The 17,640-nt window shown below is 38.9% G+C and overlaps 2 protein-coding genes across 2 annotated transcripts; one reads left to right on the top strand and one right to left on the bottom strand.

Annotated features, from left to right (window-relative positions):
* Window positions 1-411: 411 nt before the first annotated feature.
* ALG2 (ALG2 alpha-1,3/1,6-mannosyltransferase) lies at window positions 412-5,751 on the bottom strand. Its single transcript, XM_020995505.2, has 2 exons — window positions 5,314-5,751; window positions 412-2,357 (listed from the first exon to the last, which is right to left on the bottom strand). The coding sequence occupies exons 1-2, from the start codon at window positions 5,653-5,655 to the stop codon at window positions 1,455-1,457; spliced, it is 1,245 nt and encodes a 414-aa protein (XP_020851164.1). The 5' UTR covers window positions 5,656-5,751; the 3' UTR covers window positions 412-1,454.
* Window positions 5,752-5,900: 149 nt separating this feature from the next.
* SEC61B (SEC61 translocon subunit beta) lies at window positions 5,901-17,223 on the top strand. The gene is made up of 4 exons (XM_020995506.2): window positions 5,901-6,247; window positions 6,420-6,517; window positions 13,345-13,446; window positions 16,858-17,223. Exons 1-4 carry the CDS (start codon window positions 6,245-6,247, stop codon window positions 16,943-16,945), a joined length of 291 nt encoding a protein of 96 aa, XP_020851165.1. The 5' UTR covers window positions 5,901-6,244; the 3' UTR covers window positions 16,946-17,223.
* The last annotated feature ends 417 nt before the right edge of the window (window positions 17,224-17,640 follow it).

Below are 17,640 nucleotides of genomic sequence, written 5' to 3'. Positions count from 1 at the left end.
CAATCTCCCAGTATGAGTGGTTAGGGCTGGGTTGTAATCTAGTGACTGAAGTGCTCACCAAAGATGAGATCAGGGATCCACTGAAGTATTTCCTCCCATACCCATAAAGTGCTTTGCACATAGTATGTACAAAATGTTTGCTGAATTAATACTTTCTTTTCTTAACCAAGAACTAATTTTTCTTCTTAATTTTCCTTTTCTATCTCATTGCACTTGTAGAAAACATCATATACTTATTTTCATCTTTTAATGTTTTGTTACAGATATTAAAAAAAATGTGAAACAGATTGCAGGCTATATATTGCAAGTATCTCCTTTATGATTTTTAAACTGTGTGATTTCAAGCTTTGGTACTAAAATGGTTCCCCTACTGGCAATACTGAAAAATACAGCCTCAAATTAAAAAAAAAATGCTTCCAAAATACCATTTTATTTGTTTCTTCACACGTGTTTGCTTCCCTCTTTTGGCAAGCAAAAACAGTATACAAAAATATCATTGTTTATAATGTCATAATTAATCTTTTCCAAAAAAACATACATTTTTCCACAAGTATGGCAGATCATGTAAAGCTGAACAAGTATTTTTAGTATAGAAATACTATTAGCGCTGATATTCTGTGACTTAAAATTTAATCTTACATACTGGTTTAATGGCAGTTAAGGATAATTAAAACTACAAATTCTCTAGTCAAACCATAATATGCATGTGACATGACTATGTAGTTTAAATGCATACAAACCCTAATACTTGTCTAGATAGAATATAATTAAAATGTTAGGAATTTTTTCAGGTTTTATGTCTTAAAATCTTAAAGACAGTAATAATATGACAAGGTGTATTTTCTTTTTCTTTCAAAAAATTTTTTTTCTTTCAGTACCAGTGCAACACTTGGGTTGTCTATCTTCTTTTCAGTCTTGTCACATGATCCACTAACTTCCTCTTCTAGTCCTGCGTGCCCTTAGTGTGATGTCCTTTATGCCATTTATCAGATGTGTGTTCTCACTCACTTTCAAAAATATTTACAGGATGAGAAAGATTAGACCTAAGTCTGTTATTTTCAACATATGATGAATCCACTCTGCACCAGATAAATTTTGGAGTGATTTTTCTTTTTAGAAGTACAACTGAGTCTAGAAACTGAGTCAATTAGTTCAGTCAATCTAACTGTAATCTAATAAAGACCATTTATATGGTATTTTCAGGTTTGCAAAGTGCTTTACATGTATTATTTCATTTTTCTCCTCAAGAACCCTGTAAGGTAGATGCTATTATTATCCCTATTTTACAAATGAGGAAATTGAGGGTAAGAGAGGTTACATGAGTTGTTCAGGACCACACAACTAGTAACTGGATAAGGCAGGATTCAAACTCAGGTCTGGCTGACTTCAAATCCAGCCCTTAAAAACCTCCGTACCACCTAGCTGCCTCTAGAAAAGGTTTTAAAACTACATGATTATTCTGTCAATTTACTTATGTACTGGTATAGCTGATCTGTGAAAGCTTCTAATGAAAATTTTTCCTTCACTCTGGCTCTTCCTGCCGACCCCATTGTAGCTTTTAAGGAAGGATCTCTGATAAACTTTTCCATTGCTTTAGAAAACTGTGTTGGATCAGGTTCACATAAAAACCCTGTTATGTTATCTACAACAGATTCCAGAGGTCCACCTGAATTCACGGCAATGACAGGACACTGCATGTACATGGCTTCCACAGGAACGATGCCAAAATGCTCATTGCTCGGTGTATAAAGCACACAAGTACAATTATGGAGAAGAGAGATCTTTTGTGTGTCTGAAAAAGACCTTAGGAATGTAACATGGTGGCTAAGGTCAAACTGGTCGGCTGTATTCTCCAGTTCTTTATAATACTCTACATTTTCCAGGACTCGTTCATCGTAACCGCCAGCCATTATTAGATGAATTTTTTCCCAGTCTTGAAGATCTAATCTCCCACGTAGCTCAAGTAATGCTTCTAAAGCTAGAGTTAGATTTTTCTTCCTTTCATATCTGTTGATTGAAAGAAAAACAAACTTCTTTCCTTTGGGAATTAAGTTATCGAGATCTGAAGGCACCACATTGTCAAAACTGCTGACATTCAAAGAAGGGTAGAGGACATCCGGGTTTATGTGCGCTAGGGACTTGAAGGTGTTCTTAAAAACATTTGCAGTGAAGGAGCTATTGACTACAATGCAGTCTGCCATGCCAGTAGTATACTCTTCCACCCAATCAATGGGGGCTCGGTAGAGTCGTTTAAGAAAAGAATTTCTCTGAGTGAGAAGTAAATCAGGAAAATGACAGTAAAACAGTATCTTCTTCCGATGTCTGGCCAGTCTAAACACTGGGATACAAGCAGATACCTAATGAAAGCAGAAATGAAAACTGTTTAAGAAAAGGACTTTTATTCATTATTTCAAGAAAACTGCTTTACTTTGTGTTGTGTATACTTAAAACCACAAATTCGATGGAGCTTCCTCTAGATTTTCCTTCCTACAGAAAAACTGAATATACAGAATCATAAATTTGGAGGTAGACTGGACCTTAAAAGTCATCTTGTCCAAGTTTCTTGTTTTTATAGAGTAGGAAAGTAAAGAGAAGATAAGTGAATTGTCCAGGGTCACACTGGTAGTAAATAGCAGAGGCAAGCTGGGATAGAATACAAGGTTGTAAAGAATGGCACCAAGATTTGTTGACTGATTTCTAAACTTACCCCCAAATTCACAAAAACAAACCTAAAGAATATCTTAGTATTCCTTACCTAATTTCCGGTAGCACCAGAAATGTACTGCAAACATCTAACTAATGTTGGGTTTAATTTTTCTATTAAAAAAAATCCTTAAGCCTCTGCATAATCGCATTGATCTTACTCACCCTTAAACAATGCTGCTTCCCATGACTAGACAAAAGAAGGATGAGCTTACATCTGCAGTAAATACACTCAACTCCTCTGATACAGAAGCTCTGGGAAAACCAAACAAAAATGTTTGGAAAGGAGGAAGAGAATGTGAGAATATATGTTGATACTGCATAAAATCACATGATAAGTGCTATGTAACCCTTAGCACAGTGCTTGGCATATAGCAGATGCTTAATAAATGCTTATTGTCTGACTATTTGTGACCTCTGGGCCTGTTGTACTGCTTTCATTTTATATTTTAAACAACTTCACTTTTTACAGGAACCCTTTCTAGAAAAAATCACAGTATTTTAAAGACAAAAAATCATAGATATCACTTAGTTCAATCTCATTATTTTAGAGATTAAAAAAAAAGCCTAGAGAGGTTAAAATCCCAGTTCCTTCCATCATAAAAAGATCCACTGAAGGAACCTTGTATGTTCAGTTTAGAGGAAACAAGGGAACCAGACCTATCTTCAAATATTTGGATAGTACTGAGAAGGTATCATTCTAAACTGAAAGGAGGAGACCATCTAGTCCAATCTCACTTTTCAGATGAGGAAACTGAGTCCGATCAAGGTTATGCCTTGTCCAACCTCACACAATACTCTAGAGATTCAAACCTGAAACCTCTGAATGAAAATTTGGTATTCCTTTGTAACATGTAGAAGGTCTGCTTGACCCCAGAGGGAACAATCAGGCATATAACAGGTGCAAAACATTCAGCTCAATACAAAGGAAGAATATCTAGAACCACGACAGTTGTCCAAGTACAGAATGAGCTGCCCCAGTGGACAATACACTACCTGACACTGGAAGTCTTAAAGCAAAACCTTATAGAAGGATTCTTGTTCAGTTAAAAATCCTTGAGGAAGGCAGCATGCCATTATTACTCACAATTCATTTATTTTCCCAAATAACTTCTATTTTACTATGAAAACTGTAGCAGGGAGTGGAAGGACACTTTTGATGTCTTCTAGCTGTTTCTACTTTAGGTAATTTAGCCCTCCTTTTTAAAAAAAAGGCATACTGAAGTTCTCTTAACAAGAGTATCATTAACCCCCTTTGGCTTCAATTTCTTCATGTGAAAATAGAAGGGGCTGAATTACATGATTCAGGTTGAATGCAAAAGCATGGTAATAATAGCATACGCAAGGCACACTTCAAAGAGAGAATGAGCACCAATCAGCTTTAATTGTAATGAAAATATTTAACGTCCACTGTTTCCAACTTCATCAGTTACTTATCGTGGGGAAAATCATAGAATCAGAGCTAGGAGTCTTAGAAACCATCTAGCTCAGTTTCCTCCTTTTACAGTTGAGGAAACTGAAGAGAAGGGAAATGACTTGCTCAAAGTCATCCATAGTGATTAAATTAAATGGCAAAGTTGGGGCCTGGAATTCTGGTTTCATTTCTAGTCCAGTTGCTCTTGAAAACACGGAGCCCACTCTGACCCACCTAATCTCACTGAGGCTCCTTCCTCATCCATGACATCTACATAATGCACTTGCATAGCAAAAGAAATAGAACTCTGGGTTCAAGTTCAGTCTCCAATACTTCCTACCAGTGTGCGTGGCGCTATGCACAGCAGTCAGCCAATAAACATTAAGAGTCAACATTTATTGGATGTTTATTTTGTGTCAGGCACAGTCTTGTGCTAGAAAGAGTCCCTGCCCTCAAAGAGTTCACTCGCATTCCAATGGGAGAAGCAACATGCAAACAACTACGTACATATACGATACATACCAAGATGGAAAGTAATCTCAGAAAGAAGGCACTGAGGGGCAGGATTTGGAGGAGGTGCCAGGCTAGGAATATGGATTAGTCCCTGCTCAAAAGGAGCTCGTAGTTTAATGGGGAGACAACATGCAAACAACCACTTACAAAAGGGTCACACAAAGGATAAAGCAAAGATAATTAAAAGTGAGAAGGCACTCTAATTATGGAAGTAAAGAAGCATTTATTAAGTTCCCTCTACGTCCAAGTCACCATGGTAATTGCTTTATAAGTATTAACTTATTTGATCCCCAGTGCTTCACAGAAATGTTTACTGAATGAATGATCCCCACCATAACTCTGGGAGGAAAGTGTTATTATTAGCCTCACTTTACTGGGGGCGGATTGAGTGAGGCAAACAGAGCACAGAGTCGCATAGCTATCAAGCGTCTGAAGGCGAATTAGAACTCAGGTCTTGCTGCCTTCAGGCTCAGCGTCTATCCACTGCACCACCAAGGGGAATCAAGAAGGGTGGGCTTTTGGGTGGGACTTTAAAAAGCCATAGCAAATGCTCAATAAATGACTTGACGACTTTGAACGATTCCCTTCCCTTCTCTTGGACTCAGTTTCCGCAAAATGAGCTGGGCTGGGCCGTCCCTGAGGTCCCTGCCGCCTCTGGTGACGGGAGTCGACGGCCCCCTCACCTGGTCACACACGATCATGTCCATCTCCTCGCCGCTCAGCAGCAGGATGTAGAGCGCCAGGTAGACCATTCGCACGTAGGCGCACAGCGCGGCGCCGCGCCCGCCCCAGCCTAGGCTGCGGGGCAGCCAGTCGCCGGCGCAGTGCACCTGCAGCTCGCGGCTCTCCGAGAAGCAGTGGCCCGGGTCATAATGAGCCGTCCACACCTGGACGCGGCAGCCGCGAGACTGCAGGGCCAACGCCGCGTCCAGCACCAGCCGCTCCGCGCCGCCCACGCCGAAGTCCGGGTGCACGAACAGCACCGACGGGCCGCCCGCGCGGCCCTCCGACCCCCGAGTCTGCATCGCCGCCTGGACCCTGGAATCCCCGTGGGTTCGCGCTTGCGCAGTCCCCTCGGAGAAACCCAAGAGGAGTCGAGGTCCCGGTGGCCGCTGTGACGCAGGCTCGAGGACAAGCCCCGCCCTGTCTTCCCCACCCCAACCCCTCCCCGCCGCAGCCTAGCTGATGCTGGCGTGGCATTAGACCGATTTCTCTGACCCATCTTCTCCGTACGAATGGCTCCGCCCTCTTGGGGCTTGAGTGAATTTGGACACGTTAGCTAAAAGTTGATGGTGTCTTTCACATTGCCGGAAATCCTTTTTTTTTGGTTTTTTATGTGTCTGCTTTTTTCAGGGGGTACAACTAATTTTCATATACTTTTCTTGTTCAGTGTGGAGAAGAGATACCAGAACGTCGCGCTTTTTGGGCTATCTTTTGAGATTCTCCTTATTTTAAATCAGGCATTTGAAAACCACCACAGGAAGCGGTTGTCCTTCCGCCCCCCTTCCCCCCTCCCACTGAGGAGCCAAGAGGAGGCAGACTCTTCTGGTCACGGTAACTGGTACAGCTGCTGGAACATCTGCAACCGAGTCTTCTGCCTCCTCAACTGCAGTGATGGTATAACTCACTACCCGGGTCCTGGTCTGGTTGTTCTGGGTGTCGCCGCCGGCACTTGGGGAGTCCAGGGGCCTGGCAGGCTGCTGGGGAGAAATCATCGGGGGGCGGACGGTAGGGCCGGGCAGGGGCTTCTGTAGGTGATACATGATGGTCTTTTTATCTCTGTCCACAGCCGGGCCCTACTCCTAGTGGTACCAACGTGGGCGCCTCGGGCCGGTCTCCCAGCAAAGCTGTGGCCGCCAGGGCCGCGGGATCCACAGTCAGGCAACGGTAAGGAGCGAGGCAGGGAGACAGGCCTGGGCCTGTGGGTGTTGAAACAGACTCTCGCAGGGGTCAGTGTTTAATTGTTAGCTGAGGTCAAGGCTTATGTCCTAATTATCTTAAGGTAGGAAGATTTATAGAGAAAGCCTTTATTAAGCTCTGCTATGTACCGCGAACTGTGCTAGCTACTACGAATGCCTTCTATAGTTTAGTCAGTATTAGGCACTTACTGTGGGGCAGACACTGTACTAAGCTGTACATATTAAGCGCTCACCACGTATTGTTGCACATAATTGGTGCTGGATATACGATTGTTGAAGTAAGGAATTTGGGTGTGTGAATGAAAGAAGAGGTGGCATGAGCTTGTCAGTCAATAAACATTTATTTAGCTCCTAGTATATACCAGGCACTGTGTGTTTGCTAATCGACAGAGACACAACCAGTCCCTGCTCTCCAAGAGCTTGTAGTCTAACGAGAAGACAAGAAGCAAACTACGTACAGACAATACAAAGGGTCTATTGGAAATAATCAGTGGAGTAAAGGCACTAGAATTGTGCTTCCATGGAGAAAGGAAGCAGAGGAGACTTGATTTGGCCGTGTTGAGTTCTTCAGATATTTAATAAGTACTCATTATTCTCCAGATACTGTATTAGACATGAAGGAAAACAGATAAAAAGGAAACCGTTTCCACCCTCAAGGAGCTTATGTTTTACTTGGAGCTGGGAGTGAGTCAAAACAATATATATAAAGATTAATTAATACAAGGTAATTTGAAGAAGGAGAGAACACTAATCAGGGATGAGGAATAGTAAGGAAGGCTTCACAGAGGAGGGTGGTTAGCTGATGGAGACAGAAATGAGGAGAGAGGACATTTCAAGTGTGTGGGGAGGGCTTTTACTAAGTAAGGCTTATAAGGTGGGAGATGGAATGTCAAGTTAGGGATACTAGGCCTGTTCTGCTATAATGTAATAATTTGCATGAAGGAGAGTCATGAAATAAGACCAGAAGGGTAAGTTGGAGCCAGTATCTGGAAGTCCTTAAATATCAGACTTAGGAATTTGTTGTTTATCATTCTAGTGGCAATTCAAAGCTCATTAGCTGAGGAGTGACATGATCAGACTTATGTTTTAGAAAGAATTTCTTTGGTAGCTGTGTGGTACCTGTATTGGGAAGGTGAGATTACCCAGGAGGAGAGGAGTTACAGTTGACTATCAAAAGCTGTAGAGAAGTCAAGAAAGATGAGTGTTAAGCAAAGGTCTTTGAATTTAGAAGTTAAAAGATTGTTGGTAACCATGGATTCAGCAGTTTCCTTAGTGTGGTGAGGTCAGAAGCCATATTGTAAAGAGTTGAGAAGTAAAGACATGGTAAGGAAATGGAAGTAGATAATGTAGAAAACTTTCCTATGTATTTGGCAGTGGAAAGGAAAAAAGCTGCAGAATATCAGTACCAAACAAAGGTTTGGGGGGTTTTTTTGTTTGTTTATAAAGGTAGGGAGACCTGAGGGAGATGGGAATTATTAAAAGGCATCACTCCCAGAAAAGAGGGGATGTGATTGAGGACACAAATAGAATGGTTGGTGAAGACAAAAAGAATGGGTACCAAGGATAGGTGAAGGTTTTGAGGTAATGCTTACAATGGATGGTGTTGATTTTCTTAGTAAAGTAGGAAGTGAGGTCATCTCCTGAATAGAGTTGGGAGAGGGGGAGGTATTAAGACGTGATGAAAGAGGAGAGAGTTTGGAACAGCTGTTGCTGGGACAAGATAGTTAATCTGGGAAGAATAAAAGTATTGTTACATAGCGTTGAGGGCCCAGTTCAGATAAGATAGAATTAATATTAACAGATTCAGTCAGTGTTATTTTGTGCTTTTCAGTTAGTGAAGAAGACAGGTGGTAGAGATGATGCTGGGTTGAGGTTAGTCAGGGAAGGAAAAATGGAAGAAGATGTGGGAGAAGAATTCAGGAATGGAGGACAGTGAATAATTGAACTGGTTTAACTAGAGGAACAAAATTGCGAAAGGAGGAAGATGAGGCTGATGGCTTGGGACAAAAAGGAGGTATAGGGGGAATGGAGGTTGCAGGGAAGACAAAATAGGATTGAAATGAGAGAGGCAAGAGGAGAGATGACATGGCAGATTATCATCAGAAGGGAATTTCAGAATTTGAAGTTAGGGAAGGGCACAGTTTGGGCATGGTGATAGTCTTAGGTATGATTTGTTCTGTTTGCTTGTTGTCTCTTTCACTAGATTGTAGGCTTTTTCAAAGAACAGACTTTTTTAGCCTTTTTTTGTATCATCTGCACTTATCAGAGTGCCTGGCGCAGAAACTTGATTTGATAATATCTTATCTAAAGAAGTAATGGAGGGAAGGGTGCATAGTCAATCATGCCTCATTTCTGAAGATCACCATTGAGTTTTCAAAAGTGTTGTCATTTAAGAACATTAAGTTCTGGCTTTTAAAAAAAAATTTTTTTTTTTTAAATCAAATACCTGTTACGGACCTATCACTGTTTTAGGTGTTGTGGAACATACAGAGGTGTGAATCCAAAGTAATGACTAGTGGTTTTTTTTGTGACTTTTTCATCCAGATTTCTTATTTATGGTTAGATTTTGTGTAATGTAGTCCTTTCCTCTAGAAGTTAGTCTTGCTGAATATAGTCTACAAGGCCTACATATGTAAAAATAATTATAAAATTATTTGAATTTTGTGTTAGAAGCTACAAGTAGTCATAGTAATCAGCAGAAGGTAGAGCAATGTGAGTTGTAACAATAGTTGAGGACTTGACCTTCACAATATTTCTCACTTTGTCCCCTTTTCCCTAACCACAGAGCCACCATTCTAGTCCAGACCTTAATCACCTGTCACCTAGACTACTGCATTCATTCTAATTGACCTCCCAAAACAGATTATTACATTGGCCATGTCCAAAAATGATAGCACATTCTACATCTTGAGTCTTTCACTTCTTTGAAGAGGTGGGTAACATGGTTCGTCATCAGTCTTCTGGAATAATGGTTGGTCCTTGTGTTGATCAGAGTTCTTAAGTCTTTCCAAATTGTCTTTACAGTGTTGTGATATAAATTGTTATGGTTCTGTTCTCTTCATTCTGCATCAGTTCATACAAGTCTTCCCAGGCTTCCCTGAAACTCTTCCTTCCTCATGCCCTCAGAATAGTATTCTGTTACATTCATATAACATAATTTGTTCAGCCATTCTCAAGAATCATGGGAATCTCCCTTAGTTTCCAGTTTTTTTTCTGCTACAAAAAAAGTGTCTATAAATATTTTTGCATATGTGGATCCTTTTCCTCTTTCTTTGACCCTTTGAAGTATATGCCTCATATTTTGTATTACTGGGTATGTATAATTTGGTGCCTTGAACATATATCATTCCACATTGTTTTCCAGAATGGCTAGACCAGTTCACACTCCATCAATAGTGCATTAGTGTTCCTGTATTTCTTTTCTTTCTTTTTTTATTTACTATATTATTTTTCTCTGATTACATGTAGAAAGTTTTTAACATTCATTTTTAAAATTTTGAGTTTAGGGGCAGCTAGGTGGGGCAGGGGATAGAGCACTGGCCCTGAAGTCAGGAGGACCTGAGTTCAAATCCAGTATCACACCAAACACTTGACACTTACTAGCTGTGTGACCCTGGGCAAGTCACTTAACCCCAGTTGCCCCACCAAAAAAAATTGAGTTTCAAATTCTCACCCTTCCTTCCTCTCTACCCTAGTCATTGAAAAGGCAAGCAATTTGATATAGGTTAAACATATATAGTCATGCAAAACATTTCTATATTAGTAATGTTGTGAAAGAAAACACAGACCAAAAAAATACCCTCAAGAAAAATAAAGAAAGTAAAAAAAGTATGGTTCAATCTGTATTCAGACACCATTAGTTCTTTCTCTGGGGTTGGATGACATTTTTCATTATAAGTCTTAAAGAGTTGTCTTGGATCATTGTATTTCTGAGAGTAGCTTAGTCATTCACAGCTGATCATCTTACAATATTGATGTTACTTTGTATATAGTACATTTCACTTTGCATCAATTCAGCTCATGTAAGTCTTTCCAGGTTTTTCTGAGAGCATCCTGCTCATTTCTTAGATCACAATAGTCTCTTATGATTTCCCATCCCTGTTTACCTTTTTATGCTTCTCTTGAGTCTTGTTTTTGAAAGTCAGATTTTTTATTCAGCTCTGGTCTTCTCATCAAGAATGCTTGAAAGGTCCCTATTTCATTGAATATCTGTTTTTTTACCCTGAAGGATTTTACTCAGTTTTGCTGGGTAGGTGATTCTTGGTTATAATCCTAGCTCCTTTGCCCTCTGGAATATCATATTCTAAGCCCTCCGAACCTTTAATGTAGAAGCTGCTAGATCTTGTGTTATCCTGACTGTGGCTGAATGATACTTGAATTGTTTCTTTTTGGCTGCCTGCGGTATTTTCTCCTTGACCTGGGAGCTCTGGAATTTGGCTGTAATATTCCTGGGAGTTTTCATTTGGGGATATGTTTCTGGAAGTGATTGGTGGATTCTTTCCATTTCTGTTTTACCCTCTGGTTCTAGAATGTTGGGACAGTTTTCCTTGATAATTTCTTGAAAGATGATGTCTAGGCTCTTCTTTCGATCATGGCTTTCAGGTAGTCCAATAAGTTTTAAATTATCCCTCGTGGATCTATTTTGCAGGTCAGTTGTTTTTCCAATGAGATATTTCACAGTCTTCTATTTTTTCATTCTTTTAGTTTTGTTTTATTGTTTCTTGATTTCTCATGAAGTCATTAACTTATATTTGCTCAATTCTAATTTTTGAGGAATTATTTTCTTCAGTGAGCTTTTGTACCTCCTTTACCATTTGGTTAATCCTACTTTTTAAGGAGTATCTTTCTTCAGTAAATTTTTGTGCCTCTTTTGCCATTTGGTCTATTTTATTTTTCAAGATATTATTTTCTTCAGTATTTTTTTTGTCTCTTTTACCGAGCTGTTGACTTGTTTTTTATGATTTTCTTGCATCACTCTCATTTCTTTTTCTAATTTTTCTTGTGCCTCTCTTACTTGATTTTCAGAATCCTTTTTGAGCTCTTCCATGAGACCAATTCATATTTTTCTTAGAGGCTTTGGATGTAGGAGCATTGTCTTAATTATCTTCTTCTGAGTGTATATTTTGATCTTCCTTGTCACCATAGTAATTTTCTGTGGTCAGAATTTTTTTTTTCCTGTGGTTCACTCATTTTCCCAGTCTGTTTCTTGACTTTTAACTCTTTGTTAAAGTGGGGCTCTGCTTCCAGGGTGCAGGGTGCACTGGTCCCAAGCTTCAGGGGTTTTGTGCAGCTGTTTCCAGAGATAATTCTAGGGACCTGTAAGTTTTCAGTTCTTCCAAGGTGGTATGATCTAAGGAGAGGTGCGTTTACCACTCTCCTGGCCGGTACTGTACTCTGTGAGTGACCACAAGCACCCTTCTGCCCCTGAAACTGTGAGCGAGGTCCCTGTTCCACTGCTTCACTGTGACTGCAAGCTCTAGCATACTAGTTATCCTCCTGGCCCTGGGACTGCCATCCAGGACTGCAGCCCAGATCTGAGTATAAGCAAAGCAACAGAGTCCTCCTCTCAGTACCAGCAAAGAGATTCCTGTAATCTCTTGATGAGTTGTTTGACTCCCCCTTACCATCTGTGGTCTGAGAGCTCCAGATGCCGCAGCTGTCACTGCTGATTTAGTGGCTCCCAAGGCTTGCTCCTGGTTTGCTTGGGCCTGGTCTGTGCTGGACTGTGCTCCACTCTCACCCAGGTGCAACAGGCCTTTCTTGCCAACCTTCTAAGTTGTCTTTGGCTGGGAAGTTATTTCACCCCATCTTTTTGTGGGTTCTGATGCTCCAGAAATTGTTTTATGGCATTATTTAAAGGTGTCCAGAGGAGTTTTGGGGAGAACTTAATGTGAATTGCTGCCTTTTCTCTGCTATTTTGGCTCCACCTTCCTGTTCCTGTTTTTTCTTTACCCCTCCAACATTGCTCATTTACCATGTTTTTGGTCATCTTTGCCAATCTGTTCAGTTTGAAGCAAAGTGATTTTCCTAAAATGAAGTTTGACCATATCATTTCTCTTCTTAGTAAACTCCACTGACTCACTGTTACCTCAAGGATCAAATATAAATTCTTTTTGATGTTTAAAGCCCTTTACAACCTTGTCTCAAACTGCCTTTTCAGCCCTATTACATATTACTCCCCTCTACATACCTTACAATTCAGTCTTCTTACTGTTCCTCATACGTGGTATCATTCCTGCTCTTTTGCACTGACTGTCATATAGCTGGAATGCATTCCCTATTTACTTTTAAGTTCCTAGAATCTCTAGTTTCCTTCAAGACCACTTTGGGACCTTCTGTGAATGGGTAAATGAATGGATGGGTGGATGGATGGACGGACTTGGGGAAGGAAGAGAAGAAAGGAAGAAAGAAAAGCAGAGGAGGGGCAGAAAGAAGGAACAAAGAATGAATGAATGAACTTGGCTTAGCCTACTCCCAACATACACATAAGGAGTTCAGTGAGAATTAGACCTCAAGAATAAATTCTTTTCCTTGTTCAGCTTTAGAATTAAATTTGGTTAGCTTTAAGGATTGCAGCTTAGGCTTTCCTTCTTTAGAATTAGGGTTACTTTAATTGTGAATGTGCAAATTTATTTGATGGAAATGTTTTCATGTTTATGATGTAACTGCCCTAATTCATTATTGTTTGAATTGATTTTTTAAAAATAAAATGGAACTTCAGTATATTACTTAAATGTTGCAAGTTTTTTGGGGAGATTAAATATAATTAAATTTTGGGGTTTTTTTTTTTGGTAGGAAAAATGCTAGCTGTGGGACAAGGAGTGCAGGCCGTACTACTTCAGCAGGCACAGGGGGGATGTGGAGGTTCTACACTGAAGATTCCCCTGGGCTCAAAGTGTAAGTCAAAGAAACATAAAAATAGTGAATATAAACTAAATTCCATTATGTTTAGTGCTTATTGCTTTTGATAGCCTTCTGCTTGATAGTATGGCAAATATATAAGTTTATATATAGTTTATGTCAAGTGGACCAATTTTACTCTGATCATATAAGGTAATGAAACAGACCCTAGAATGACTAGGGATCAATTCTTGACCTTAGTGATTGCTCAGTTTCCTATGCCTACTTAGGTTGAATTTTCCTGTATATTCTTTATTTTATTTTTAAAATTTTTCTTTATTTTTTAATTTTTAATTTTTTTGCTTTTTTTGGTGAGGCAGTCGTGGTTAAGTGACTTTCCCAGGGTCACACAGCTGGTAAATGTCAAATGTCTGAGGCAGGATTTGAACTCAGGTCCTCTTGACTCTAGCCACTGTTATCTGGAGTTTTATCCACTGTGCCACCTAGCTGCCCTGACCTATGCATTCTTTAAAGCCAAACTCAAATGTCATTTCTTCTCGGAAGCATTTCCTGGTTAGTGACAACTTTCTTTCACATAGCATTTTGTTTTATAATTTCCTAATGGCCTTACTTGTACTAATGTCCATTACAGTCATGTAATAGCCATCTGTGCTGCTTACTAATCTCTCTAGTAGATTCTAAAGCTCTTTGAGGACAAGGACTGCCTTATTTAAACTTTTTATGTCTTCCTTTGCCTAGCACAGTGCTTTCCATACAGTAGGCACTTAATAAAGGTTTATTGAACTTATGTATTGAATAGAAGCATGTCTAACTATTTTGAGGTAATTTATGGGATAGAAGAAAATTGGAGGAATACTTTTTCAAATTTTTAGTTTCTTTTCACTTGTTCAATTGCCAAAAACTGTATTTGATTGAGAAATAGAAGTGGTAAGTCATTAATTAGGTAATTGATGGGGGTGGGGAGGTAGGAGAGGGCTTATAACAGTTATAGGTAGATGTGAGCATGTTTCCAATTTTAAAGTAAAAGTACAGTATTTAATGTCAGAGTTTGAAATTTCTCCAGTAATCTTGATGCTAGAATTCCACTGCTTATGCTTTTCTTCCATATATAGGAAGTAAATTTAGATTAAAAAAAGTAGATTCATTGAGAATAATAAGAAAATGAGGGAGCTTAGTTGCACATTAGTAACTTGACTACCTTGTAAATTAGACCGTTTGCTGACATTCATGCTGTATCTGCAGAATGAAGTTGGTAAGTTCTGTTCTCATTCCCAGTGTGAAACCAAAATGTCTTTGTATCAGGGAGTCCTGATTAGGTTATTACAAGAGATGACAGGTTTAGGAATCAGTGGTCTCTGGCTTACCCTCCAGGATGGTTGATAGTTAGTGGTTGAGACATAGCAGTCAGTTACTGCCTTTGTTTTGTTCAGTGCTTTTATTAGTAATTTGGAAGAACACATAGATGGCTAACTTAGCAGATATACAGGGAACACAATGCAGGGCAGTGAGGGGGAAGTCAATATGCTAGTTGATAGAAAAGAACTTGATGGGCCAGATGTAATAAGATGAAACTTAGCAGAAAATACATAGTCTTGTACTTGGGTTCAAAACATCAACCACATAAATATAAGAGGTGTTAGAAAAGAAGTTCTGTGAAAAAATGTGTGATCTGCAGGCTCATTTTGAGGCAATCCAATTGGAGCAGCCATAAAAATCTGATATTATCTTTAAGCTGTATTAACAGGGAACATAGTATCAGAAGAAGGGAAGTAATTGTCCAACTGCATTCTGTTCTAGTCAGATCACGTCTACAGTCTTAGGTCCAGTTGAAGTGCCATATTTTAGGGAAAATGCTCATAAGTTAATGTGTGCTTTTACAGAGTAGGGTGACTAGGGTAGTTAAGGAATTGGAGTTCATGAATGGTTGAGGGAACTGGAAATATTTAGGCAAGAGAAGAGGCAACTTGGGGAGGGACCAGTAAAACATTACTGCCTTCAAATATTGGCAGTAGAAGAGAATTTAGCCATTTTGTTTGTTTGGTCTCCAGTTCTAGAGACCAAATGGGTAGAAACTTTAGGAAACCAGATTTTGGCTCAGTATAAAGAAAAACAGCATAATAGTCGGAGCTGTCCAAAAGTGCAGTGGGTTGCTTTGAGAGGAAATGAGTCCCAATCATTAAAGGTCTTCAAGCAGAGTCTGAATTTCTATGTGTTAGTGTTGTAGACAAGATTCATGCTTGTGAATAACAGAGGGACTAGACAACTTCTAAAGGCCTGTCCAGCTTAGAGATTCAGTGTTTTTGCATGGAACAGTGAAAAGAATGCTAGATTTGTAATCAGAGAACTTGAGTTTGAATAACAGCTCTACCACTTGGTACCTATCCTTACACAAGTCACTTCAATTTTCTGGGCCTTAAGTTTCCTCATCTAGAAAATGAGAAAGCTAAAATAGATGACCCCAGTGGTCACTTGTAGCTCTTTAATCTAACATCCTTGGTAAACAGCCTTGGTAAATGGCAAAGATTTGAAGAACAAATTTAGAATTGAACTAATTCAGATGTAAGAATTCACATGTAGTCTCTTGAGTTTGAATTGTGAGATGTTCTGAATAATCCAGTTTTAGCTTCTAAGATTTTATTTTTTGAGGTCTGGTTATACCTGTATGGAAAGGTAATAATTTGTGTCTACGAGGGTGGGTTAGGGTTAAATAATTTAACATTTTAACAAACAGGGTGATAGAACTGTAACCGTGTGTGTGTGTGTGTGTGTGTGTGTGTGTGTGTGTAATAAAATGTACCTCATTAGGCAGTGTGTCATGTGACTCCTCCAACTTGCCGTCTCCTTAGATTCCTTAGATCATCATATTTCACCTCTTCCTAATATGTTGGTTATAATGTATTTGAACCTCACATCCTATGTTGTAAATTTCCCTTTTAGTTCATTGTTATCCTGTGTACTTTACCCCTGTTAATTATTCTGCCTTGATGATACATATTCTTTATTTTTTTGTTAAAAATGCTATGTATATCCATGTTTGGTGAAATAAAAAAATTTGTGCATCTAAAGTAACTGCTTACAAAATGATTTTTTAGCATTTTATTAGCTATATGCTTCAGTCATATTTTATACTAACAGTTGGTTTGCCTGTTAAGAAAATGTAATGGTGATGCGGTTTCTGAATCTAAAATGTGATTTGGGTATGAAGTATTTATTGAATAAATTTTCTTCTGATTTTATAAATTAGAACTGTATTGTTATCACCTCAAAAATAGCATTTTAGTTTGGTAATTTTTAAAAATTGCATTTACTTAGAGTTTTGGTAGTTTGATGTTTTCCTCCGAGATGTACATAATATTCCTAGTTTTTAAATGTTTTTTTTTTCGGGGTGACGATAATTTTTTTTATACAGCTAAAGGTAATTATTACTTTTTTCTTTTTTATTTTCAGTGGTCCTGTTCCAGTATTGGTAATGAGTCTTCTGTTCATTGCTTCAGTGTTTATGTTGCATATTTGGGGCAAGTACACACGTTCATAGACTCAGCTGCATCCATCTTTCTGTCAGCAATTGTATTCTGGACCAAAAGCATGGTGGACTTTATGTTCATGGAGAGAGTTTTTTGAAAGCTTACTGTTTTATAAGGAACTTAAAAAGAAAAGACAAGTTGATTTTCAAGACCTTTATTTTAATTCCTCTGTAGTGAACTTTAAAAATTCCTTTGTATCAAGTTTGTTTTCTGAAGCCCATCTGTCAGAAGTTTCATCTGCCTAAAGATTTGCAGGTTAGGCATAATAAAATGGCAAGTACAAATGGAAGTGTTATGCTGTCTCATGATTTCTCCTCCCCAATAGAGCACTGATTCATTTATTGGACATCACTTCACATGTTGTAAATTGTTTGAAAATACATACATTTGTGTATCTCAGCCATAAATGTCTTTATTAGATAGTTGTATCAGGAAAAATATTTTAGATTGAACTGAGACTTTCTGTGGTACATTAAAAATTTCCTATTTGTCTCCATAAATTCACTTGAATATACTTGACCTAAAGTCAAGTTGATGATGCTGACCTTTTCATATGATTTTCCAAAACAGAGATAATATGGTTCAGAGATCATTAATTTCATATCAGTATGTTTTTACTTGGTTATTATTGCTAAGGAGACTAGTACTGTGTTGAAATCTGTTCCATAGCCTGGGCTCCTAACTTTTCTCCTCCATATTTCTGCTT

Source organism: Phascolarctos cinereus, unplaced genomic scaffold (assembly GCF_003287225.1).
Source record: "Phascolarctos cinereus isolate Bilbo 61053 unplaced genomic scaffold, phaCin_HiC Scaffold_4;HRSCAF=312, whole genome shotgun sequence".
Classification (NCBI taxonomy): Eukaryota; Metazoa; Chordata; class Mammalia; order Diprotodontia; family Phascolarctidae; genus Phascolarctos; species Phascolarctos cinereus.
Note: the sequence above shows the minus strand (reverse complement) of the source record. Positions and strands in the feature narration are given on the sequence as shown.

Excerpts from the sequence above, each read along its gene's own strand:
- ALG2 (XM_020995505.2), bottom strand. The coding sequence starts at position 5,655 with ATGCAGACTCGGGGGTCGGAGGGCCGCGCGGGCGGCCCGTCGGTGCTG. Across the intron at positions 2,358-5,313 it reads ACATGATCGTGTGTGACCAG|GTATCTGCTTGTATCCCAGT; the intron begins GTGAGGGGGCCG and ends TGCTTTCATTAG.
- SEC61B (XM_020995506.2), top strand. Across the intron at positions 6,518-13,344 it reads GGATCCACAGTCAGGCAACG|GAAAAATGCTAGCTGTGGGA; the intron begins GTAAGGAGCGAG and ends TTTTTTTGGTAG. Across the intron at positions 13,447-16,857 it reads GATTCCCCTGGGCTCAAAGT|TGGTCCTGTTCCAGTATTGG; the intron begins GTAAGTCAAAGA and ends TTTTATTTTCAG.